The sequence below is a fragment of the Musca vetustissima genome, unplaced genomic scaffold, assembly GCF_032173495.1.
Source record: "Musca vetustissima isolate MV318-11 ecotype Yass unplaced genomic scaffold, APGP_CSIRO_Mvet_v1 utg40745, whole genome shotgun sequence".
In the NCBI taxonomy this organism is placed as follows: domain Eukaryota; kingdom Metazoa; phylum Arthropoda; class Insecta; order Diptera; family Muscidae; genus Musca; species Musca vetustissima.
This window is the reverse complement of record NW_026888517.1, coordinates 83,185-94,967: the sequence shown is the minus strand read 5'-3', so window position 1 is coordinate 94,967 and position 11,783 is coordinate 83,185. Positions and strand designations below refer to the sequence as shown.

General features: G+C 33.7%; 1 protein-coding gene across 1 annotated transcript; it reads right to left on the bottom strand.

Moving 5' to 3' along the window:
• Positions 1-412: 412 nt before the first annotated feature.
• Positions 413-7,257, bottom strand: LOC133336374 (probable cytochrome P450 12c1, mitochondrial). Its single transcript, XM_061544670.1, has 4 exons — positions 7,243-7,257; positions 2,171-2,553; positions 1,990-2,103; positions 413-1,415 (listed from the first exon to the last, which is right to left on the bottom strand). The coding sequence occupies exons 1-4, from the start codon at positions 7,255-7,257 to the stop codon at positions 413-415; spliced, it is 1,515 nt and encodes a 504-aa protein (XP_061400654.1).
• Positions 7,258-11,783: the final 4,526 nt, after the last annotated feature.

Genomic DNA, 11,783 nt, shown 5'->3' with positions numbered 1-11,783 from the left:
AGAGTCGGAGCTCTTCTTGAGCAAAAAGACGACCTCTAATACTATTAAAGGTAAAAAACCTTTAGAGACTCATTCCTAGACATGATACTTTCCTCAGGTCTATTCTAGAGACAGAGAAATTTCTTTAGCTCCACTTGAGTCAGAAAACTTTCTTCGTCTCTTCTGAAGATAGAAGACCTTCGTTAGATCCTCGATCGACAGAAGAATCTGTTCTTTGGAGTCAGAAGACCTTTTCCAGTCTTTCCTAACACATAATACCCTCTTCCCTTCATATAGACGCAGAATACCTTCTTTGGCCCTTCTATTTATAGGAGATCTTCTGCAGGTAACTTTTTTTTATAAGGTTTACACATTTAAATAATTTTTGGTAATTTTTAGGTTATGTTTTATTTATTTATTCCGGAAAAAATCCTCAAGGTAAATCTGTAAATTTAAATTTCAACGGTATTACACAGGCATTCATAAAAAAATTCTGAAAAGCATTCTCCGTCGAATATTGAAATTCCATTTTAAAATTGCGAACAATATTCGCCAATGTAATTTCCAACTGCAAATCGACAATACGCTTTCCCACACAGGAACGTGGACCAAAACCAAAGGGTAAAAATATAAATGGATTGGTGGCCTTAAGTTTATCCGATTCTTGGGAACGTAACCACCTTTCGGGTATAAATTCATCAGGTTGAGAAAAGTAGCATTCATCCTTCAACAACATATTTGAGGTTAGAAAAACATGAGTTCCCTTCGGTACTTGATAACCACTTAAACACAAATCCATTGCGGTGGTTCGCATATTACCAAATATCAAAGGGTACAGGCGCATAGCTTCCTTAATACAGGCTCTCAAATACGGTAAGTTTTTCATATTTTCCATAGAGAATTTTCCGTTTCGTCCAATTGCGTTTAAAATCTCTGCTCTCAGTTTCTCCTGTTTCGCCGGATTTGTGGCAAGACATAGCAAAGCAGCCGACATAATTGTCGATGTTGGATCCACCCCAAACATCAGCATATCCACCGACATAATTGTGGCAATTTTACGATCGATTTTGATTAATTTTTCCAACACACTTTTGCCTTCATCCTCGCCACGTGTCTCAATCCGCTGCAATGTTTCTTCAACATATTTCCGACAAATATTCGTAATCGTATCCATGGATTTTTCAAATTTCCTATAGGTGGGAGTTTTTATGTATCTATGTATGGATGGTTTAATACCCAGATCGTAGAGGGAGCTATTGAATATTTGTAAATTGTCGAAGAGTTCCTGCGCTTCTGGTAGTGTAACCTGATTTCGTACCAATCCCAGTTCTTTATCCAATGCAATAACGGCCACTGATTCGAAGGCTAGACGTTTTATTTCCCTTAGGAAATCTTCGGGAACTGCTAACGTGGTGGGATTGCGGATTTCACGGATTCTAGAAAGAGGAAAATAGAAAATTGTTAATAAGGGACCCAAAATATATTCTAGAGATTGAGAAAAATTAAAAAAAAAATCTTTACCCAAAAAACGACATGGGCAAGAGTTGGAAAACGTCCTTCCCCCTCGAAAGGAACTGAAAAAGGTCTTTCGTCTTTAGAAGAGCTATAGAGGACATGAGGATGGTCTTCTGTCTCCAGAAGAGGTCCTGTAGTTCTCTAGTACAGCTGAAGAAGATCTTCTGTCAACAAGAGAGATTAAGTTTGAATTCCCGGAACTTAAGGAGGATATAGTCTTCAGAAGAGCAAAAGAAGGTCTTAGGTCTATAGATGACCTGAAAATGTATTTTGCTACAGGAGATCTGAAGAAGAATTCCGGAAAGCTTATACGAGATCTGAGTATAGAATTTTTTCTGTAAAGGGTCACGGCAATATTTTAATATTTTATTTATTATACAAGAGAATGTTCTAAGGATAGAGTATCTTCGCTGTCTATCTATTTATAGATCATATCTCTCTCTATATTATATATTTATAGCTCTCATTAAATTCGAATATCCGTAGCAGTCTTACCTCTCAATAAAATCATTATTAACTTTTTGTGTTGGCTCGATGTACAATACCGTATTCCTTGGCTGCATGAGAACAGGATTTACCGCATGACGAAATCTCGACCATTGGGCGCCACTACAAAAATATTAAAACATTAATAAACTCCTGATATTTTACTGCATGTCTTCCCCTCCTTTCTTACTTTCCTGCCACTCCCAAATTCTCAGCATCATATAGACCAGCATCCTTGCGCTGCAAACGATAATCGAATATAATTTCATTACCCGGCCTTACAGGAAATGGTCCTTCGGTGCGAAATATCTTTTCATGATCATTTAAATTGAAGGTAATTAAATTTTGTTTTTTTCCAAACATGCCAGGCATTAAATACAAATCACCATAACGCTGACGACATTGGCGAAGTACGGAATCGAATGATTTCTTGTGGAAATCTCCACCGGGCATAAAATCACGTAGTAGTTCATATTTTGTTGGTCCTGGTATTGAATTTAAGGGAGAGGCCTGTTGCCATTCTTTTTCGAGGGTTGTTGTGTAGGAGTTATCAAATGAATAGGGATTGTTGACCTGGGGAAATGCGGGAGAAGAAGGAAGTAGGTGTTATTACATAGATTAGATTACGACCAATTGTAATTTATTAGAAATCAAGGAGGAAAGTTATTTAATCACAGATATTGAATTTAATGCATTTCAATTTTAGTCCCGGAACCCATTTTTTTATATTTTCCGATCGAAGTGTGCAATTGGATTTTAAATACGAAAAAGATCTCCCACGGGAGTCTTCTCTAAATTCCGCTTCTATTTATTTTTTATTGTTTAGTTGTCCATTACCTTTGTATTAGTGACAGTGGCAGAATATAGCCTGGAAATAATTTGCCGGGATGTTATTCGATTTGATAACATAATTCAATTCAATTTGTAGTGTTTATTTTCCGCAGTTTTTCCCACACTTAGAATGCAGGCGAATCGCGAGCGTACTGATTGTGAGTAGCACTCTCAGAAATTGCGGGGCCTGTATTGTTTTTATTAACAGCAAATAAACATGGACAAAAGCTTTTGATGAAATCAAAGAGATAATAAATTTATATTAAGGGGTATTTAGACTTGAACATTTGTCCCTTTGGCTGAAGGGTTTCATATTTATGAAATAGTTCTGAATGTTGACGAAATATAGAATATCGTTTGGAGAACCATATTTAAAAGGCAACCTACCTACATACCTACCCACATCAGATCTTCAGCAGTTAAAAACACAACTTCGTGATTACAGATTCATATACTTCATTGGGAATGGAAAAAACCTGATTCGGAGCTGCATCAGTGTCTCATCATGGACTTTTGCCGATTAAAGTCCTGATAATGTTATTATATTTATAGAATTTCTCAGGATTGTTTGAAGGCCACAGAAGATCGTAGGATGATTTCTAAGAGATAAGAAAAATATTCTATCAAAATAAGACATCAAGATGGCCCTCCTCCTGTAGAAGGACTTCTATTTTGTCAATAGAAGACCTCAACCTATTTTATAGTATATCGAAGGTTTTAGTACAGTTGGATGACCTCTGGATCATTTTCTATCAATGAAAGACATCACGATAGTCTAGTGTGGATTTGATTCACATGGGAGATGTGGATTTGAAATATTCAATATTAGAAGTGCTCAGAACAGCTTATAGATTAAACTCATGTGAGGATCAATAACATATTATAATCATTCCCGATTTTATTCCCGTAAAAAATTTCCATAATAAATCCTTTCATCCTTTCAGTGACCCCGCCATGGACTTTTGTCGATTCAAGTTTATAGAAGTTCTCTGAATAATTTATAGCCTGCATAATCAACAGAAGACTTCAAAATAATTTATAGTCTATCGAAGGTCGAAGCTGTATGTCTATAAAAACCTTAGTGTATTGTTATTATCTAGGAATGACTCCATGGCTGATTTTTTTTACCTGTGAAAGGCCTCAGAATGATTTTTTATCAATTGAAGAATTCATTATAGTCTTTTGTAGATTTGAGGCCTTAGAGGTCCTTGTTTATAGAATAAGGCAGAAGGCTTCAAAATAATCATAAATCTATAGAAAATCTTACAGTGGTATTATGTCTCAAGGCGTACTCAATATAGTTTCTTATAAAAATGAGAGAGATAACAAAAAATTCATCGTGCTATTTTATTTGAAAAAAATTAGAAATACTTTCCTAACTCTCGAAGATCTTTATAGTAGGTGCCATTAAGTTCTGATATCAGAATTTGCTGACAATACATGTATGCGCCTGGGTCCTATGTAAACGTTATAATTATTGGCTGCATTATGTCAGGAATTGTAGTGCGACCGAATTTAGAACGTTGGACGCCACAATAAAAGCAAAGTGATATCTTAACTCAAGAGCTCTTTAGGATAGCTTCTTATAAAAAATAAGATAGATAACAAAAAACGTCATCCTGATATTTTCTTTCTTTGGATAAAAACGGAAATATTTTCCTATATCTCGAAGATCTCTAGATGTAGTGTACATTACGGTGTGATATAAGAACATAATAATTGTTGCCATTAAGTTAATAATTGTTGCCATTAACGGTTTAGACCGTTAAGCACCACAAAAAAAATACACATTTTTCTATCAATACTTTTTCATTTAGAGTTTCAGAATTAGCTTATAACAAATGCATGCGCCTAAGTCCCATGTAAAGCACAACAATTCTTGCCTGCATTAAGTCAGTATTTACTCAATAAAATAATTTATTTCGTTGGGCGCCACTTCAAATACTAAAATTTTGTATTAATAGTTTTCAACGTTATGGTGACCTGAATTTAGAAATACATGGCAATTTTGAAGAACAACAAAATTTAATTAACTTCGATTTGACTGACAATGAAAATATTTTTTTCATATCGAAGGACCATATATCATAGGCCAGGGCAATGAAAATATATATTTTGCCGTTTAAAGTGAAAACACTGAAAATTTAGGTATGCCATCTAATAATATAAAACACCTTACAAAATTTTCTTCGTCCTTTTTGTAGTGGCGCCCAATAAAAAATTACGGTCATTGTGGAAAGTATTAAAAAATGTACCTAAAGGAAATGTTTATTGTTAGTCACTTTGCAGCTATGATTTGAGGGGTCTGGCAGGAAAGTATAAGTGAGAGGATACAAAATGTGTTAAATTTTTGATTCGCTTTCCTCGGTTGACAAAGAACTTTCTTCAGATTTCCTCTGGAAAAATATACATTTTATAATATAAAAATATAAATTAAATTCTTCAGTCCATAAAATATCCAGTGGTAATGTTTTGTCTGTCTCTTTAGAGATATTTTCTGCCTAATATTCCCTCTGAAGGACATGTGAGAATAAATTAATTTTGGGTTTGCATAAATATTTTCCTGACAGCCAAATATATTTGCAAGAACTTATTAAGGTCTTCTGAAAATAGAAGATATATTGTAGGAAACCTTTGCTATCTAGAGAACGCCTTCTTTATCAATAAATTTGATTAGAAACCCTGACCCTGACCTATAGAAGAAATTCAGCAGAAATTCGTGCTATAGAAAAAACAGTCTTTTGTTAAATGATTTTTATACCCTAAAGCCTAAGGTGTCGAAGGAAAGTACAGGAGGGAGGATACATAAATGCTTTAGAAAAAATATTTTTTTTATTTTGTAGTGGCGCCCAATGTCATGCCGTAAATTTAGCATCGCCTTCCCCCTGATATATAATTAATTTGAGTGATTTTGTATACCCTACAGCCCAAGGCTTTGGTTTGTTTGTCTAGGATGTTTGGTATTATAAGATAAATCCGGCCAAATAGTGGTATTTATACTCTCGAAACTATGTTGTCAGGGTATTACAGCTTTTTGCAACCCCAAGAGTTTGTAACGTTGCGAAATATTGATCCTAGATCCACCTTTAAGTATTCCGATCATCATATCTCGACTGGCTGAGTCGATCTAGGCATGTGTGTCCGTCTGCCCATTATAATTTGTAAACATGATACAGGCCACAGTTATGGATCAAACGTAACGAAATTTTGCATGTAGGATGGGTTCTGGGCAAAGAAGACTCCTATTGTTGTTGGCAATGATCGGTTAATATTTAGGGGACGAAATGGATCAACAACTTTATTTTTGTCTGTTTTTCTGGTAGCTCTAGATTCCACAATTATGACCCGAGCACAACGAAAATTTATACGGAGAAAGGGGTCTGGCCAAGGAGTATGCATGACAGTTTTGACGAAGATCGTTCAGACTTTTGTGTGAAAAATTACACAATTTGCATTCTGGGGCGTATATATTTACTGCCGAAGGACATAGACCGAAGAAGTTGATAGTAGTTAAATAGGGGTGGCTGACCTTTAAATTGATAGCAATTGTTGTATGTACTCGGAAGTTGGAGTTATATGTTCTGTTCCCGTACTGCAAGAATCTTCTATTTTTACTACGATAACACTTTTTTCCTCTATGATATCGAAAAAAAAAATAGTAAAAACTCGTAGATCCTTGCAGTACGGGAACAGACCAATACTTAAAAATTTACAGAGGTCTATGTTTTATGATATTGTGCAGTATTATTATTACCTCACTAGAGGGCGGAAATGTCGCACTGGTCGCTTTGAACTTTTAAATGAACTTCCGGTTATGGTCATGGACGACGCCTATACTTTTCGTTGGTTTTGAGATTAAATTTAGGGGTGCCATGAACCGAAAACTTTATTTTTGTCAGATTTTTTAGTTGATTTAGAGGCCATTATATCAAGCAGAACATCACATATTTTACACGGTGGAGCGGATCTGACCAAATACTTAGAACGCCTGTTTAGAAGATGATCGGTCGAAATATTGACAGATCGTCATCTAAACAGGGCCAAATCAACTAAAACCTAAAGTGACCAAATTTTTATTTGAAATTTGGAAAATATGCCAGGGTTAGAAAGTGGAGCTGTTAACCAATAATCGGTCCAGATGTCAAGGGTCCAAATATCGCGAAATATTGCCCTGGGCTCAAAATAAAATGCACAGAAAATTAGACTCCAGTGGTAGTTGTGTAGGGTATCATATGGTCGGCCACATTCCACTATACTACTCCGCTCTCTGGTTTCTAAGAAAAAATGCTGCAATTTGTTCTTCTGTTTTTTTTTTTTTTTTTTGGAGAATAAAAATATCTTTCACAAAAGAAAAATGTCCAACTAGCGTTTGCAGTTGGAAGATTTTCGACAATCTTCTAAGAAGTCCTTAAGAAGGTACGACTGACTTACCTCGAAATCGTTCATTTCTCCCCTCTTCAACATTGAAAATACAAAAGTCCAAATATCATATTCTCAATAACCACATTTATTTACAGGCGCCTATTTTACATAGTTATGTATGTATGCCATATACATAGTGGAAGTGATGCAAATGTGGTATAGGTTGGTAATGTGGTATAGTCACTTTTTTTGTAAACTGAAAATTTTAGAATAACTGAAACATGTTCTATAGTTTGCTGTTCTCAAAAAAATAAGATAGCAATGACCTGTTTAATTTATTTAAATCACGTTGAGAATCAGTACCAAAAATAAAATTTTTCATGAAATTTACTTTTTTTCGGTTGAAGTTTAAAAATAATTTTTTGTTTTACGGATGTACTTTAATCGTTATTACCAAAGCATTAAAATAATCAGTATAAACTAAAAATCAAATAATATGCGCGATTGCACCACATAATCACCAATTTGGAAAAAAAACTAGACATTTCTTCAGTAAACACAAGTGTAGGTAATGTGGTATACCTTGGTTCTGCATGAAAAAAGGCCAGCACTAGACAAAATCTCATTACTATGTGAAACATTTGTACTCTACGAGAGTCTACCATGAATCACAAGGATGAAAAACAAAGGCTATGAGTTTTAACAACTTCTCCATACAAAAATTAAATATTGACATGTGTAGACATTATTATATAATAAAAATTTAAGTTCCACTCAACGTATCCGTTAAAAATCTTAACAGACATAAATCTCGAGCTAATTCGCATTCATTAAAAACAATAAATTATATAAGATATCAATTGGAAGTGAAAATTATACTATACCACATTAACATCATGTGGTATACCACATTACCTGCACTTTTTTAAAATCACTTTTTATGGGATTTCAAATATTTTCTCAAATATCTCTTAAATTGTTAGAACAATATTATTTTCAAATTGATACGTGGAAAGACAACACATGTAGCATGTTAAGTGCAAAATTTCAATTTAATCGGATAAAAAATAAAAATTTGGCAATCTAAAAACAAATGGGTATACCACATTTGCATCACCTCCTATACTTATATTTATATATTTGCATTGATATTATATATTTTATTTTCATATTTATTTCATTCATATTTTTTTCAATTGTGTTATACATTGTTATTATCAAATTAACATATTTTTTTACATTTAAAATGTAAAAACAAAATTATTTTATTTATTTGTTTCAGTTTTCAAATTTTCAAATTTACAAAAATTAATTTCATAAATGATATATAGTCGTTTATAGTTTTTAATTATTTTTATATATATTTTATTATTATATTTATATTTTATTATTATTGTATTACAAATTGTAATACAAGTTGTTATTTGATTTTATTATTTTTACTACAAATTGTAAACCATGGCTGTATTTTATTTTTCATATATTTTATTTGGATTACAATTTGTAGCAGGAATTGAAATTGTTATAATATTTTTTATAATTATTTTTATAAAAATAAAAAGACCCAAAACAATCTACAGGTGGGGTGTTTTTATAACTGATATTAAGTTCATTTTATTTTATTTTTTAATACCACTATTTGCCATACTAACTAAAAGTGTTGAGTTAATTTAAAGAAAATATTTATTGCCACGATGAAATTGCTCACACGAATTAGGAAATGCAAAAAATGAGGACAAGGGTTTGTTGGAAAGTGTGGCGATGTAATAAATATAATAAATTAGGAGATGTAACCAAAAAATGGGTCTACACGAACATTTTTTTCTGTGGAGATTTCTTTTAACTTTCAGGCCAAAGGATTAATAAAATGTTTCAGTATAATAAAAAAAATGTTCGAACTTACGAGGGAAAAACTGATGGTCATATATCCAACCTTCAAGAATCTTATACTGACCTAATTTTTTATATTTTTTCTTTAAGAATTTGAAATGTTTTACTAATTTTTGTGTACAGGAACATGATTTTTATCAAGAAAAAGTTCAATACTAAGACCTGACAATTTTTTCTGAAAAAAATATAATAATTCCTTAAGATGAAAAAGTGTCTATAGGTTTTTTTATAAAAAGTCTTAGATTTGTTTTCATAATTGTTTGCCTCTAGATAAATAACGTCGTCTTTAGTGCTTATGATTTTTTTACCATGGAAGATTACTCCGAACATTTTTTGTAGAATTGAATCAGAATGAATATTTTTTTAACATATATTGCAGGATATAATTCTATGATTTTTTCCCCATAAGAGGACTAAAGCAACTGTTTTTTTTCTGCTCCTAATACAAAAATATTTTCAGCATGATCTTTCTTTCTTTAACGTCACTTCTTCATAGTTAAAAATATATGTAGGATTGCTGATTTTTTGTACAGAAAACATTCCCTGGGAACATAGAAAAAAATCGAAGTAGTGGCGAATTTTTCTACAGAAAAAAATTGTATCGAAACTAAATTGAATTTTGTTGATGATTTGATGATTTTTTTGTTGATGTTGATGATTGATGTTGATGATTTTTTTCTTTCGAAAAGCATTCGGGTCATTTTTTAAATATTTTTATTTGCATAAAGACAATCACGTATCAATTGAAAAAACTGATTACTTACAGACTGTGTTAGACCTAAAAGTATGCTATAATTTTCATTACATTACAAACTAGCAGCCATTATGAAACAAAAATTGCCGTTTTTTTTCATCAAATCCATTTTTGTGTGGTTTTTCATTTTCAGGTAATAGGAGCCCAGCACCGAACAGTAGGTGTATTTCGGAACATCGTTGAATTCAAATGCAAATAAATCAGCGACTACTTAGCCGATTTTCCTAAATTTTGAATCAATGTTTAAAGGCAATTTTAATGATATTAATAATATCGACTATTTTTATACCCTCCACCATAATGTGGCTGTTATGGTCATTTTTGAGATGTTTTTTAAGGAAATTGGCAGTCATTTGCTATGTTTGGTTCACATGGGGTATAAAATCTTTCTACCGAAAATTATTTTACAATAGAATCATCTGTAATTTGGTATTTTGGATTCACGTCGGCTATCAGATCTTCCCAAAGAAATTTCAATATTGGCATAGCTCCCATATAACGGTACCCTTAATATTCGGTATTTTGATGGTTTCGGGCGCATGTTTCCACCCAATTTCTTGTAATTTGTTATTTATTTTATTAATATGTTTGTCGAAGCATGAACAACCTACTATCGCATAACGCCATAACACTGCACCCCACGAGGTTGTGGTGTGAGGGAGAAGAAACGTATTTTCAGAAATCGAGATGTACAGGAGTCAGAATGAAGTCTGGAAATTTTACCAACAAGTAAAACACCAAACCGAAGGCTTTGGTGCAGACACATCCTCCTGTAGAGATGAAGAAGAAGACAATCTGATGGTGAGGATCTGGAAGGAGCATTTTAAAAAACACCTGGTAAATATCAAATGAAGAAGATACCCCTGATGCCAATGATCAATGACATTATTGGACCATACCAATTCGGCCTGGCTTGATATACAATTGTCAAGATTTTCACTCTGCGCCAGATCCTAGAGAAGATTCACGAAAAACACATCGACTATACAGCCGTATACGCTTAGAGGTATTTAAAGGCATGTCTGCGTTCGGCATTCCTGCAAAATTAATACGCCTATGCAGGTTAACATTAACTGGCACAAAGTCAGCAGTTAAAGTCGGAAAGGACCTCCCGGAGCCCTTTTAATACCGAACGACGATTCAGATGGAACTCTGTACACCAAACACCACACCCTACGCCGATGTCATCGACATTATGGATCGAAAATTGAGAGCGGTTACAGCCACCTTTGAACAAATTGAAAAGAAGTGGGGTCTGGCCCAACAATGGGTCCAACAGATGTTACTATGGTCTAAGTAAGAAACAAGACCACGTCCTGCCTGAACAAACTCACACTCTTCAAGACGGTGATACTACCCGTGCTGTTATATGTTATATACTTGCGCAAGTAGATGAGGCAGTTCTCGAGGTATTTGAAAGAAATATTCTCCGAAAGATCTACGGGCCGATCGGCGTCGAATGAACCACGTATTATTTATTTAATCCACCAGGAAGTATACGATTATGCCTTTCATATGAGACCACTTTCATATTAATATCGGCAATACGAAAACAGTTGTGGCTAGAAGAAATCAGGTACGCATATTTTAAGATCGCGTCGTCAGCGCCATCTATTGATGGACATGATTCAAATCAGACACAAAAGGTAACAATTTAAAGTGAGACTACATGAGGTTTAAATTTTGGATGATCGGTGTTATTATCTATCCATTCAATAGATAGCGTTGACACCAAGTGTTTGCCATCTTAACAGAAAATCGCAGGTATTTTAGTTCCTTCCCGTCGTCAGCTCCATCTGATGGGGATGTTTCAAATCAGAAACATCAGTTTTTGCAAAAATTGAAAAGCGTATAACTTTTGAACAGATTATCGCACTTCAACGAAACTGGTGTCATACGAAGGCGTCAATAGACTATCTTAACTGAAAATCACAGGTATTTTAGATTTTGCCGTCGTCAGCGCCAT

Coding starts and splice junctions, on each gene's coding strand:
- LOC133336374 (XM_061544670.1), bottom strand. Junction 2,104..2,170: donor AATTTGGGAGTGGCAGGAAA/GTAAGAAAGGAG, acceptor ATATTTTTGTAG/TGGCGCCCAATGGTCGAGAT. Junction 1,416..1,989: donor AATAATGATTTTATTGAGAG/GTAAGACTGCTA, acceptor TCCTCTTTCTAG/AATCCGTGAAATCCGCAATC.